This window comes from Telmatherina bonti (genome assembly GCF_933228915.1).
Source record: "Telmatherina bonti genome assembly, chromosome: 9".
Classification (NCBI taxonomy): domain Eukaryota; kingdom Metazoa; phylum Chordata; class Actinopteri; order Atheriniformes; family Telmatherinidae; genus Telmatherina; species Telmatherina bonti.
Window position 1 is genome coordinate 17,568,809 of NC_136627.1, and position 15,289 is coordinate 17,584,097.

Genomic DNA, 15,289 nt, shown 5'->3' on the forward strand with positions numbered 1-15,289 from the left:
TCACGGTCTGCCAAATTCTTTTGACGAGGAGTTGTTTCCTTCTGATCAGACGCACTTGCTTATTCTGGATGATGTCATGTTCCAGGCCTCCGAACATCCTGAGGTGGTGAAAATTTTTACAGAGTACCGCCATCACCGAAACATGAGCGTTTTCATGCTAACTCAAAACCTTTTTCATAAGGGTAAACACAGCCGGGCCATTAGTTTAAACACAAACTATATGGTGCTTTTTAAAAATCCTCGGGATAAATTACAGCTGAAAATATTAGCTCATCAAGTTTTCCCATCACAGAGAGCCTTTTTTCTGCAGAGCTTCGAAGATGCCACCAGAGAGAACCACGGTTATTTATTGCTGGACCTGACAGCCACCTGCCCAGAACAGTACAGACTGAGAACGGGGATACTCCCCGGTCAGTGGCCTGCCGTTTACATCCCCAAAAAGTAAATAATAGATCATCATCAAGATGTCAGCGCGCATAAAACGGAATGCGGGTTTACTCAAAGCTCTGTATCATGCAACCCCTCGCCGGCGTAAGGAGATCCTGAAGCACTGCTCATCAGACTTTCTCCAGGCTCTGAGTGAGATTGCTTTAAATCTTTTAAAGGGCAACATTCCACTGTCGTCTTGCCAGTACAGAAAGCTTAAAGGTCAGAAGAAAATTATCAGATTGCTGGCCGATAAGAAAGCAGGGATAAACCGTAAACGGACGGTTTTAAGTAAGCAATCTGGAGGATTTCTATTACCGCTGCTCTCCGCAGCCGTGCCAATTCTGGGTAATATTTTAGGTGGAATCATCAGAAGGTAATCATGTCATCGCAGAAAATGTTTCTCATCACGCCTCAACAGTTAAACCGTCTAACCCGCTCCGGACCAGGGGAGAGTATTCGAGATAAGGCTGAAGAAGATCTGGATGAAAAAATGAGAGCTATATTAAACGAACCGGGCTTGGGTTCTTATGAAAAGATTAAGAAATATAACTCTCTGTTACAGAGATATCTCACCCTAATCAAACAAGGTCAGCAGGGTGAGCGAAGCGTTACTCTGACTTTACAAAACGACGCTGTCAGTGAGCGGCTGACCAGCGGACATCCTGCGGATCAGCCTCTGACCAGCGAGCGTCCCACCGGTGAAAATACTAAACACTCGGACTTGGATGAAACTGCCGGCGAAGTCATTAAAAACTTGCCCCCGCGCGACCGTCGAAATGCTGAGTACATTATGAAGAAATTAAGCGAAAGTGGTGGAAGCTGGACTGTGAGAGGGGAATTTATTCACCGGGGAAAAATAATAAAAGGTTCGCACATGATCGACTTACTGAAAAACCTGACTCAGTCTTTTAAAAAAAAAAAATCTCAAAGTCAACTGCCGAGAGGCTGGATGGATTTTCTAAACAGCTTGCGAGAGATTAACGTTCCTGTATCCACCGTGACAAATCCTGACGCGCGCGAGCAGTACCGCCTTCTTCTCCAGAAAGATGAAGATTTACCGGAAGCGGTAAACGCAGGTTGGGAAGCAGGGAAGAAGCAGAAGAAGACTAGAAAATTAACTTTATCCCCGCGCTGGGTTACGCCGGAGCAGAAAGAAAGCGGACAAGTTTCCACAAGACTGCGGAAAATTCGTAAGCCGCCTGCTTGGATAAACTTTTCCTCGTGAAAACAGAAAAAAAAAAAACATTTGTTTTGTCTTTCTCAATAAAATCTTTATTCATCACATTTTTTTTTTTTTTTTGCGTCATACTTTTTTCATACACACTGAATTAACAAAGTCGGTAACAATCTTTAAACATTTGTAGAGAGCAAGTCCCGTGATTAAAACATTGTGACCGTTGATTTCCGATACAGCGTTGATACTGCTTTACAAAGTTAGTTACCTCCAGGTCATTTTTTAACACGTCGTCGGTATACAAAGATAAAACTTGTTTATAAGAGAATCCCCAGGCACGGTGACAGAGATAATAAACGCAGTGTTGTCCGCAGGCTGTAGACAGAGGATGCTGAAGCTGTAGAGTGTGATAAGATATCTGATGTGAGCGGTCTTCCAAAAACTGCAGAATGCTGGCTGGGTAGTGAAAAAATGTGGGACTGAAACCGTAAGAGTCAAAAAAAGTCGACGTTCCATCCGCCTCCAGGGTAAGACTAAGCCAGTGCTCTCCGGGTTTATGCGAAGGATGCGTGTTGACTATAAAATAGCAGGGTGGCTGAAGCTCGCTACTCAACGAATGTAATTGGTCGGAGGCCCACACGCCGCAAAATAAATTTTTCCCCAGCACGCGCTGTAAAAGACTCTCCAGCTGATGGTTATTCATTCTGTTTTTGTTTTTTCAGTTTTAATAATAATCCACCAGCACCTGTCTTTTTGAGTTGATCTCCAGAATAGAGTCGTAGCAGGCGTACACAATCAAAGTCGTCGTGTGCGGAAGAGGCACCCTGAATCTCATTTCCAGCCTCAGACTACCGCTGGAGATGGGTGACAGGGCGTCGCTGTCCTCGGTGGCGTTCAGATTAAAGACAAACAATGAGTAGCCCTGATTAAATTCAGTTCGGTCGATGCTCAGCGGTAAATCTTTAAGATGTCTCCCCGTGGCTATAAACATGTTGTAAAACTCCCTGACCGAGATTCCCTGGTTGAATTGAGGCTGGAAGGCCTTGGCGGGAACCTGTCGGCCGTCCTGGCATAAGGCTAAATATTCCACGTCGTTATGGATGAAATTAAACGGGGAAAGATCTCTTCTTCCTGTGAATGCCTCGTGGTGTACCATCCCCAGCACCACGTATTTTGGCACGGCCCCCAGAAACAGATTCTCCTGGTTAGAAATTCTGGAATTTTCCGGAATAGAATAAGTTTTCACCGTAACTCTCTGGATGGGGTAGAGGGCGTGACCTTTCAGTAAGGCCGCAGAATGACCTAGCCGCACAGCGGGGGAAACGGCTACTTTTTTGACAAACAGGGAGGCCCCCAAGATTTTCAGACGGAAAGTGGAGTCCCTGGCTGCTGTGAGACAGAAATGGTCGCTGGCTCTGGTCAATTTTATCCTCAAATCCACCGAGTTCAAAAGCAGTCTTTCGCAGAAAAATATGTCTCCGTGGAGGGCCCCGAGCAGATGCAACTCGCTGGAATTCGCTGTGAGGGCCGCTCTCTGATTTAAACCCCTGTTCGGTCCGTTATTTGTGACGATGGAGTCAATAGCCCCGGCTGTATCTTTCATGAAAAGCCCCGCTGAAAATTGACTCTTGAGCGTGTCCTCTGAGAAGTTCAGCAAAGTTTCAATCATGGAGCGGTAAGGATGCGTTGCGCTGCTCTGCGAAATCAGTCTATCCCCGAGGATGACGTCGCATTGGCTGAAGATCGTATTCAGAGCGTAATTGATGAGCCCCACCTGAGCGTCGTCGGCCAGAACGGTGTGATCCGCGTTAGTAATCCGAAGCCGTAGATGAAGTAAAGTGTCATTTAAATCCAAATATTTCTCCCCATCACCGGGAATAAAAAACTCAATAGGACCGCCGTCTGTAATGGCTGAAAGAGGAGAAATTTCAGTGTAGGTTTTATCCTCTATAGACAGCTGCGTCATCGGGGCCGAAAATAAATCTAATTCAGAAAGGGTGCACTCCGATGATTTCTGATGTAAAAGAGCCATGACTACGTGGAAAATTATTTTTTAATTTTTTTAAAATATGTCCGTGCTCCGAGCGACCTTCCTCTCTCGGGCTCTGCCGGCAGCGACTGATTTTCTCCTGGCGGGAGCTTTGCGTTTTTTAGCGGTGCGCAAACGCTCACCCGGAGGACGTCTCTTCGGTCTGCGCGAGAGGACCATGATCCCACCTGATCCCTCCTGATTAGCGGGATTCATAATTTTCCCCATTGTGTGGCTCACCACGTCGCTAGCTATGTTCTTTGCCGCTGATTTTAGATGAGGCTTGGCTATGGCGAAACCTTTTTTAAACAGAGGGGTAACGAAACGGAACAGTTTGGAAAAAATGGATCCTACTCCGCGGCCGTACATCACAGGCGCTCCGTAAAAACCGGGTAGGGATCCCCCTACTTGACCCTCATAATAATTTACGAAACGATGAGGATCTTGTCTCAGAGCCATCTTTATTTATTTGACGCAGCCGGTTTAAAGTGCAGCTTCACTATGCTCTTTCCGTACACAAAGTTTACGGGTCTGTCACGATCAGTCTTTATTTCTATCCGTATGCTTTTCACGTAACTTTTCGAGACGCGCGCGTAATGCACTGTATTATATCTAATGCTCACAATGTCCCCGTATTCCCCGCTAACATTCACGACAGCCAGTAGCGGTACGTAACTGTCCCCCACCGCTTGGTACTGAATAAGATCGGTGTAGACAAAAAAGTTATATATCCCAGTTCTCAGGTCGCTGGGGTGAGGAGAAGAGCGGTTGGAGATAGTCCACCAATCATTCGCTTTTAAGCCTAGCATGTATGCTAAGGGCCTGTAAGCACGGATTTTATATTGACCGTCGCCTTTAAAATCGACACACTTTGTCACAGCATTGTATGAAACGTTCGCCGTGGGCATGTATCTTCTTAAGGCAGGCTGAATCTGATCCAGCAGCTCTTTTTGCCGTGCGTAATACCCTCCTCGGCTAAATTTTACGCTCACCAACGTTTGCGTTTGTGATTTTCCAGAACCTTTTTCCGTCTGTTCATCTTCCGATACTTTCATGAGCTCGAAAAATGCTGCGTCCTGTTGGAGATTATACCACGTGTGCGGGTAGACGATCTCGCACAGACCCACGAGCCACTCGCCGCTCAGCTCAATGGGTTTTGCTAAATCAACAGTATAGCTGGAACTCGTGTTATCTTTAAACACGTCCTTACTAGAGTTGGACGGCAGCGTCACGTAAAATCCGTCTTGATGTAATAGATCCATATTGCTGAATGCTTGAACCTCAACGTACGCAGGTTTTTACGCATTCGTTAGGTCCGAGGTTTTAACCCAGCTGTTGAATTTCTCCGGCCAGTTTTTCCAGCGTACTAAAACTTGTTTTTCACCCCCGATCGTTCGCCGTTTTAAAACCTCCTCTACCTGATACGTTCTGTCTTTACCAATCTTTACTTTCTGCAGCTCGGCTTCATAAAAGGACCCGTCGATGGACTCTCCGTCGTAATCTTGGAGTTTGTACACGGGCGGGGTGCGTGGAATGCACTCTGCTACCGAGAAAACCTCATCCGTAAAGCTCTGCTCATATTTTTTATCAAACACTCCTCGCAGCTTTGATATTCTAACCAGATCTCCCTTCTTGAATTTCATCTTGCTAGCCTTTGTAACATACCTTGCTCCGTACAGGTTTCGAAAGACTTGAGAGGCGGTCTCATCAGTCACCTGCATGGGGGTCATCTTTATACTTTGGTGATAGCTGTGGTTATAACTTTTCACCAAATCTTGCAGGACGTCTATGTAACGTTTGGTGTTGTTGGCGGTGAAATATTTCCACATTCTTCCTTTCAAAGTGCGATTGAATCGTTCAACCACCGATGCTTTGAGGTCGCTAGCTGTGGCAAAATGTGTAATTCCGTGTTTCTTCAACAAAACTCTGAAACTTTTGTTGAAAAATTCTTTACCAGAATCCGTCTGTAACTTTTTAGGTACGCCGCTTTCTTCAAATACGGATTCGAAAGCTCTCACCACCTCCACCGCTGTTTTCTTCTTCAAGACACGTACGAAAGCCTTTTTTGAAAACACATCTATGACCGTTAATAAATAATTAAAATTGTCGTTATGTTCGGCTAAGGCACGCATATCGCAAAGATCTGCTTGAAATTGGTTCAAAGCCCGTGGGACAAAAACGATATTTCTGGTAAAATGGATTCTGGCAGGTTTATGCAGAGTGTAAGCGTCTTGTTTGGATAGAAAATCTCTGACATTATCAATTCCGACTTTTTCGCCCGTTTCATCTTGCACGCCCCGTCTAAGTCGATCTATTCCTCCGAAGCTGCCTGGATGCTCAGGGTTGTAATACACTTTTTTCATGATCCTTTTCTCCTTAACCATCCTGTCCTCTAAGTTTTTACTGAATAAAAGAAAAAGTCATGAGAGCTCTTCTTTTATGCCATTTCTTTATTTTATTTTTTTTTCATTCAACATCATAATAATAAAAACCTAAGAATAAATGATGGTGAAGACTTGCTCTATAATGGCGTCTTCCAAGTGACTATGAATAATACGTTGCAAACTTTTCAATTCAGACGTGATATTTACACTCAGATTGTTTTTCACACAGTAACACATCACATCGACAAACAGAGCATAAAGTGTAAATAAATGAATAGGTGATACAACAACACAAACTCTTGTCCATTCCCTAACAATGTTTTCAAATGTCTCTGACATCCCAGATGCATCGATACACACGGTACATTGTACAATCGTCTCCCAGGGTGTCAGGATCGAGTGAGAACGGACTTGGTGTAAAATGTTTTCCAGTCTTTGAGTTTCTAACTTTACGGTAAACTTCTCCGCACCTTTTTGAGTTAAAACTCTGTTTTCGATGACTCGCTCCAAAACATCCATCAGACAGTAGTCAATGACACACTCCTCCGCATATTTAGTTAGTTTCCTCCAGTAATTTCCCATATTTTTCCGCCTTCTTTATTAACTTTTCCAATACTCACTCAGCATTAAGAGCTGTCCTATTTTAACAGGATCCTGCTCAATCAGATCGTCTAACATGCTGTAAAGGTCCTCAATCTTCTTCACCGATCTCAGTTCGTATAAAATAGTCTCCGCTGCAGTTTTTACTCTGCCGTCATCGGAATTAATGTTGCGAAGGGTCAACAGATGCTGGATGGCTGGAATAAAACGAGGAGTGCATAGCCCTCGTATGATGCCGTGAAAGTTGTCTCGGTAGTAGTCGTCCTCCACCGCCTCTAGACAAGGATGCTCTCTCTGGCTAGGATGATTGATCTCGCAACCGTAGCAGTTAGCTCGTCGAAACTTGTGAAGGGTCATCGTGAGCAGATGGAGTACCGCTGTTTTCACAACTTTAATGAAGGATGAAAACACCCATCCGTCCGGCTCATCATCGTTGCCATTCGTGCTCCCCTCGGACGGGGTCGGGGAAGTCGGCGGTGTGAGTACTGACTCGGTCAGCCACGTAGCCAGAGACCCCGCCTGCTGGGAGTCCTCATACCCCTCATCCGTGGAGACTGAATCCTCCAATGCGCCCCTCGACTCCTCCGCGGAGGAGGGCTGGTGCGGCTGCTGGTGCTCCATCTCGCTCGACAGGACCGCCTCTGGAGGACTCTCCACCCCATCACCGATGTCATTCGCGGTGGCTGCAGAGGTCGGCTTCAAGAGCATGGTTGTCAGACGTCTCTGGCGCAGGGTTGGCATCTTGGTTCAACAGTGTTGACGTACATTCATGCGGTCTACTTATATCATGCTAAGGGGGGGGGGCTTCCTCCAGCACACATCGAAGGTCCAATGAGAAAAGATTGGAAAAGCAAAAAGGGGCGTGGTCTACAAAAATAAGGTTTTTTTCACCGCTAATGTGTCTTTCCAATTTCGACACTCGCGGAAAAGGGAGTCAAACTTGTCCTTCATTTCTTCCACCTTGCTCACCCAGGATTCGCTCGGCAAAACTAACACCGGTCTAAAAACACCGCATTCTGAATTAAAAGACTCCAAAACAAAGTCCTCTTGACCCATGCGCTCCCCGGAGGAGCGGAAGCTGGCTCGGAAGAACCACCGACTTGAGGCGCTGGTTTTTGACTGCCATATAGCGCTGTAACGAGGGATTCTTTGGCTCTCTGTAAATAATTCCCTTCTCGATCGTTTGGCTGGAGTAGCGAATGCCTGATCATCCTCTTCTTTTTCTTCTGCTTCTTCTTCTACCAGAGAATCCCGCTCAATCTCTGAGCTGCTGCGCGGCACCACCATTTTTAAGACAGCCCAGTCTCCTGATGTCAGTGAAGCGACATTCGCTAAAGGCCCAAAACTTTCTCCATCGCACGCCTGGTACAGGCAGAGCTCACCGGTTTCATACTTGAAATAATATCCCCAGCTTCCACGCACTCCGTATGCAGCAAGAGACCATTCATCCCGCAGAGATTTGAATGAACGCTGCTGGACCCGCTGGACATACACAGTACTTTTTGCAGGAGCTCGAGGAATTAAACCGTTGTCCTCATAGACGGTCACTGCCGTTTCGCTAATCACAGACGGCGGCGGTGTAGCATTCAGTCTGATTCGATTCTCTTCATTTGCCATATTGCAGGTCCAAAGAGCTGATTCTCTTCTCTGTTGCTCCATTTCTTTTTTCTTTTCCTTTTCTACCCCAGTAAGTAAGTAAGGGTTCTTTTTTTTTTCCCTTCCCCCCCGGACCCCTCTTTATACCTCTAGACTCGTTCGGACATGCCCCTAACATGTCCAGGCACACCGCCCAGGCATGACGTACGTCCAGAAGACATGTCCGGGCATGTCCAGGCACACCGTCCAGGCATGCCGTACGTCCAGAAGACATGTCCGCCCAGGTATGACGTACGGACATACGTCATTTCCGGACATCACGTGGTCTAGGGACCGCCGCCGGATGACCTCACTTCCGGACATCACGTGGTCCAGGGACCGCCCACGGATGACGTCACTTTTAGAGCCACGCCTGGGAGGAGGGAGATGACGTACGGACATACGTCACTTCCGGACATCACGTGGTCCAGGGACCGCCCCTCACCCAGGTTACGCCCACTTATGACGTGGCACACGCTGATTGGGTCACAGAGGGGGAGGGACTTTCGGTTCATTAAGATACGCCTACTTATGACGTGGCACACGCTGATTGGATCACTGAGGGGGCGGGACTTCCGGTTCATTAAGATACGCCCACTCGTGACGTGGCAGCTTCTCATTGGATCACAAAGGGGAGGGGCTTCCGGATCGTTAAGCCACGCCCACTTGTGACGTGGCAGCTTCTCATTGGATCACAAAGGGGAGGGGCTTCCGGATCGTTAAGCCACGCCCACTTGTGACGTGGCAGCTTCTCATTGGATGACAGGGGGTCATAAATCATTTTTGACATAAAGTGGGTCCCTTCTTTATTAAGATCTTTCCAGCAACAATGTCTCTGGAGACATTTGACATAAAATCTTGAGTCATCTGATTTGACAAGAAAGAATTGACATGAAAGAGACAAGCTAGCTGCGATCAGATGTATGGGATAAATGGGTTGAAATTCTACCTTTCCGACAGTACATGCCCAATAATCCTGTCAAGTTTGGCTTAAAAATATGGATAGCCTGTGATTCAAAATCTAGCTATGCATAAAATATGTCAGTGTACACTGGAAAGCCACCTGGAGGTGCATAACATCACGTGTGACAACTTCTTTACATCCTACTGCCTTGGACATGAACTTCTAAAGAGAAAGCTTTATATTTGTGACAGTCAGAAAAACACATGCCAGAACTTGCAAGAATTACATCTGCAGAAAACACACAGTTACTGTCTATCCATCATCTGGAGGACATTGAAAATATTCAAACTGAGAACATCAGAGAAAATGGGGTAAGTTAAAAGTGTTTGTGGAGAGGGAAAAACAAAGATAGTTCTTAACTATGGTGTTGTAGTTAAAAGATTGTATTAAATGTCTCTTTTCTAAATGTTTACATAATCTGAAAAAAGTTGTTATTGGTTGAACTGGATTTTTTAAATGTTGTTAGTAGATTTACACAGTGTGGGTCAAAATGACCCGCAACATAATCAATGTGTTTTTTTTCAACATAACACAAGTGTTAAAAGATGAAACTGTAAACCAGTGAAACTGTAAAAATGTATTGTCAGTTATCCAAGACTATCTAACATCTTCACGCACTGACACGATTAACTTTGCAGTTAATTCTATGTGAGGCACAGAAAAGTGGGATCACATGACCATAAAATGTAACCCCAAGACACCATTTAACCCAGTAGAATTCAAGTTGTGTGAATGTTGACTCAACTCATCTGTCTGAGATGTGATACACTTAACAAATGTGCTTAAAAAAATGGCAACAAATCTTAGGAAATATTTAAAGAGAAACCTTTCATACTATTCAATATTAAAGATAACTAATATCAACAGGTAAACACTGATTGTCGTATTGTTTGTAGGCTCGACATGTGGCACTGACGCACACTCCTGCTGAAATTAGCACAAAGGTGGGGTACACCTTAAGCAGGATGAGTCACTATTTCCAAACTTCTCGTTAAATCCTTTGAGTGCTGTGCTTGAAAATTGGGATCAAATAAAAAAAATAATCATATGAAAACAGACACAGTCAAGATGAAAATTATCTCTTCAAAAGGTCAAGTTTTTTAAAGCAAAATAGGGGTCAGTTGGAGATGTTTTAGTACTGAAAGCACATGCATAGTCTCCAAAATAGAAATTTTTGCCGCAGTTTTTCCATCTGTTCTCAAGTTTTCTCAGCTGGTCAACCTGACCTATGCATTTCCTAGTCTGCACAGATCTTAATGTAATTGTTCTTTAATCACAAATCTGATTTATGACATTCTTGGACAACTTGATTATTGTATTTATGCTTTGTATTTGTCATACATTTTTTTAATGTACCTGACTTTGTAGTTGGCATGCATGAACGTGTGTAAACCTTAAAAAGCTTATATTTTCAGGGTTTATTCTGTTTTACAGCAGTAAAACTGCCAATTTGTGAAGCACCCAGTCACACCTATATATTTCTTTGCAAGTACATTGGTGTAAAAACTTTTGTCCTATTTTTGTATGTACTTAGGTACACAGAATATATATTTATTTTGGCTTTATTTCATTTCAAACCTGTCAATTATATATATATATATATATATATATATATATATATATATATATTTATATAAAATCAAGTTCAAACTTCATTGTCTGTCACATGGATTGTAAAGTTATACCGCCTTATATCATGTCCACCAATGCACTGTAAAAGTCCACACTGCTGCTGCCTGGTGGTCAGAGTGCAAACACTGCCCTTTCCACTTAGCTATACCCAATTAACTCACAATGCTTGGGGAAATTGGACAAAACCCAAGAGTTTTAACTCAGACTGTACAGCCTCATTTAGAAAATGTAATGTTAAAGTTCATGACAGCACAATTAGAAAAAAGGAATACCAAGTGTAAAGCTTTGACATTCCTTACACCATCTCATTTGCATAGTCATTTTCATGAGTGTGCAATCAATATCAATGAAAAATGTTATATAGTCCAAGTGAACCCTTTAGCAATAGAATCATTCACAATGAGCCATGTAGAAACCATTTATTTGTACATAATCTTGTACAGAAATTATGTATTATTGTTATTCTGGAATTTATGACTATGAAAAAATGTTAGAATAGTTTGAACTGGAGCAACAGTGTTGCATTCTACACAGAATAACTTCTGCAGACAAGAGACAGTTGTTTACCGTATCGCTACCATTTGTCAACGGTAAAACTTATTTGTGGCAACAAGGTCTTTGGCTTTTCCAAAAATCATCCAGATTAAAACAAAACAAGGCAAATGTTACTCCCTTTTATTTAAACCACTTAGCGTCGTCTTGCCTGCCAGGAATCCTTCCGCTTCCTTCCCAAACTGAGAAGGCTCTTATGCTAATCCAGGGATACTGACTGTTCTTGAATTCTTCAGACAGCACCAGTTTCCTTTAGGGCACAAACATACAAATGATTACATACCGATGTCTAATTCCATTTAAATAATTTGGTTCCATTATTAACTTTCTAATTAAAGCATTTCCTGTTTGCTTTGTTTAAATCTCTTTCCCTATCTTTTGGTCTCTTCTTGCACGGGCTGAAATATGGTACCAATCAAAAAGTTTGGACACACTTTCCTATAAGATTTAATGGTGTGTTCAAACTTTTGACTGGTAGTGTTTATTTTTAGCAACCAGAGCCAGTCTGGTACATAAGGTCAGGCTGGTGGTCAAACTCAAACTGAAGACACCTGGTCTAAGGTTTTGCTCTTCTCTACCATTATCAAAGGGTTCAATACAGAAGTCCATAAAGAATTTTGGACTGTGGTAATGTTTGTATTGTGCTTAGATAAACTGGTTATCATTTAGTCAGGATATTTCTTCAATGTCAATTCACCATATTACACACAAGTCACCAATATTTGCTAGAAAAGTAAAAACATGAAGCTGTCACCAACAATTCTCCCGATGTGATTTATGACATAGAAGAAAATATAAAGATCAACTAAAGTTGGATGGATATGAGACTCCCCAACTTTTTGAGGCGTTTCCAAACTTTATCATGTAGCAACATCATGTAATACAACTGAGGAGGTCTGTTTGGTTTAGTATAACCCATCAAATACTGTATTTCATTCAGTATAACAAGCTGTGTCATTACTTTATAGGGTTGTCAGGCATCTGCATTTTACTACAAAAAGCTGTGGTCACACCATTTACAACCAGATGACACTGGTTTATTTAAAAGGTTCCTCCATCCGTGTTTAAACCTGGACTGATAAAATGTATCTCATTTGCACAACTTTGCAGCTGTTTCTGAGTTGGACAAGGACAGATGTGGACTTGTGTAGAGACCGAGCTGCCAATGTATCAGATAGCTCTCCTGACAGTGTAACCCACCACATAATACTGTGTGAGATTATATATAGTATTACAGGAAATCCCATTCAGGATCTGCTTTATATCCAATATTGGAACAACCAGTAGCATAATGTTTCTGCTAATAGCATATTCAACATAGCTGCAACAAACCACAACAACAACTAAATGAAGTTTTGACAGTTAGTATTATCATGCTATCATTATTACAGGTAAAAAAAAAAAAAAAAAATTGTGTCATGAAGACACATTATTTTAGCCATCATAATGTGATCAGAAATAAATTCTGCAGCTGTCTAACTTGCATTTATTCTCAGGCATTTATTAACCAGTCTGTTGGTTACCAGATAGATAATCCCCACAGGAAATAGCAGAGGGGATTGTCTGAGCATTTCCTCATCCTAAAGTGCTCTTTTTTCCACCAGTCCATTTGCGCATTCCATGTCCTGTCAGCGTATCCACCCCACTTTAAGTATTTGTGAGTTAATCTTTAAAAACATCTTGATAGGGCTATTGACCAGTTGGCATTAGCCAATCAGTGACAACTGACAGACAAGAAATTATTTAGTCTGAGGTGGATGCCAGTACCAGGCACTCCATTCAAATGAATCGATGTACAGCATCATGATTTTTTTTTAACTTTATTTTTACACAAACAGGCCAAAAAGGTCGTTTGAGGGCAAGGCCTCTGGAAATAATCCTACTCCCTCTGTAGGACAGCCTGAGCCTGTTAAAGGCTGTTGTTCTCATGTGTAATGCTGGACTGGCTTTCCCACTGATAAGAATAAGTGTCAATATCTCAACAAGATTCATTCATTCATTCATTTTTAGAACCGCTTAATCCAATTCAGGGTCACGGGGCAGGCAGGGTACACTCTGGACAGCTCGCCAGTCCATCGCAGATCTCAACAAGATGCCAAACAAGTAACAAAAGAGATAGATTGTTGTGATTGGCTCAGCGTGTACAAGAGTATTTAAAACTCTGTTTGAACTGAGGGGAAGCCAGATGCATTCTGCCAGAACAAATAAAATATGAGTTTCACTTGGTTCCCAAGCTAGCTTGTTGCTGCTGTTGATGGATTTGAAGGTTCACCAGATGTTAAATCACTACACAGAAAATACTACACGCATACTACAGAGAGATATGGGCAATTCACAGAAAAGGGGGAGGTGTTGTGTTCAGTGGTGTTGTTGAAAGGAATTTGCACAGATCTCTTTCCATGGACAGAGGACAGCACACTAAACTCTGAAAGCATATTCCAAAAAAGCCTCCCCAAATAGTTGTTTAATCTTAGGACTGCACAGACGTACATCATGGACATTATAATCTCAGGAAACATGTCCTCGGTTCAAATCTTGACAGGGTCTTTCCAAGTGGAATTTGGATAGTCTGTGCACATGCCTTGGTTCACTGTGGGTTCTCCAGCTTTCCCTCACAGTCTAAAAATATGTCAACTCTAAATTGACCCTAGGAGCATGGTTGTCTTGGTAGTGAGAAGCCCTGCATATAGAAAATTAATATTTGATCTGTTAGAGATTTTTCAGTAGTATAAGCAGGTCATATTTGGAGAATAATTTACTTTGTTCTTAGGAAGAGATAATTTCAAATAATTTAACTGGATGATTAGTTAATCAAAGGTAACTAAAAAAAACACTCTTCTTGCAGAAGAGCAAATGTGAATGTCCTTTTATGCTGAATGATTGATATGCAATCAAATAACCATTATGGTAATGCATCGGGATTTGAACCCACTAACATCTGATCAAGAGCCCATTTCTTTAAACTTATCAGTCTTTTTGATAAGTCCTATAGCTAGGGATGGTTAGCATCCCTTAGTTATGCTGCTATAGGTTTAGACTGCTGAGGGACATTTCCTGATACACTGAGCTTCTTTCCTTTTCTCTTTATCTCCCTCTTTTATCCCCCTCATTAACATGTATGTCTCCTGTCTCAGCAGGTCTCCCTGGCCGGGAGTAGCAGTTCCTGTTGTCTGTTGTCTTTCTGTCCTCTTCCCCCCACACAGCAGAGGCAGATGGGTGCCTGTTCTTGAGCCGGGTTCTGCCGGAGGTTTCCTTCCTGTTAAAAGGGAGTTTTATCCTTCCCACTGTTGCCAGTGTGCTTGCTAAGGATGGGAGATTGAGTTGGACTCAAGTCAATCTGTTGGTTTCCTTATATAGGCTATTATGAATTGGCTTTCAATATGTTTTCCTCTCTCTCTGTAAAGCGTCTTGAGATGGCATTGCCGTGATTTGACGCTATATAAACAAAGTTGAATTGAATTGAATTGAATTAAACTCTACACCAGCACAGCTCTCCACTGCATTGTGGCAGAATCATCTAAACCTTTTATCACTGGAAAATGATTTTTTTTAATTTTTTTACACTTTCTGCAGCGTGGAATCGGCAAAAGGGCTCAAGATTTAAATGTGTAAAGTAGCACACAAGATCTATTAGATATAGATCAGCATTAGGAGAAGAAGTACAACCATCTGAGATGATTTATGATAACCTAGTACCTGGATTTGAACTCACAACCTTCTGAACGTAAGGCAATTCATTTTACCTTTATGCCACTACAGTCCTTCTTTGCACCTTGGCAAGAGCACAATTATTTTTTGGTATTAGTATGGGATTGCCTTTGCCACCAGTGTGTAGTCAGCAGAATTGCAAAAAGTCGTGAAAGGTTGAACTGCTGTCAAGAAGCCAAAGA

The 15,289-nt window shown here is 42.7% G+C and overlaps 1 protein-coding gene across 1 annotated transcript; it reads right to left on the reverse strand.

Moving 5' to 3' along the window:
- Positions 1 to 2,327: 2,327 nt before the first annotated feature.
- LOC306760135 (uncharacterized protein F54H12.2-like) lies at positions 2,328 to 3,569 on the reverse strand (the record flags this gene model as incomplete). Its single annotated transcript, XM_079245927.1, has 1 exon — positions 2,328 to 3,569. One exon carries the CDS (start codon positions 3,567 to 3,569, stop codon positions 2,328 to 2,330), a length of 1,242 nt encoding a protein of 413 aa, XP_079102053.1.
- Between the last annotated feature and the right edge of the window lie 11,720 nt (positions 3,570 to 15,289).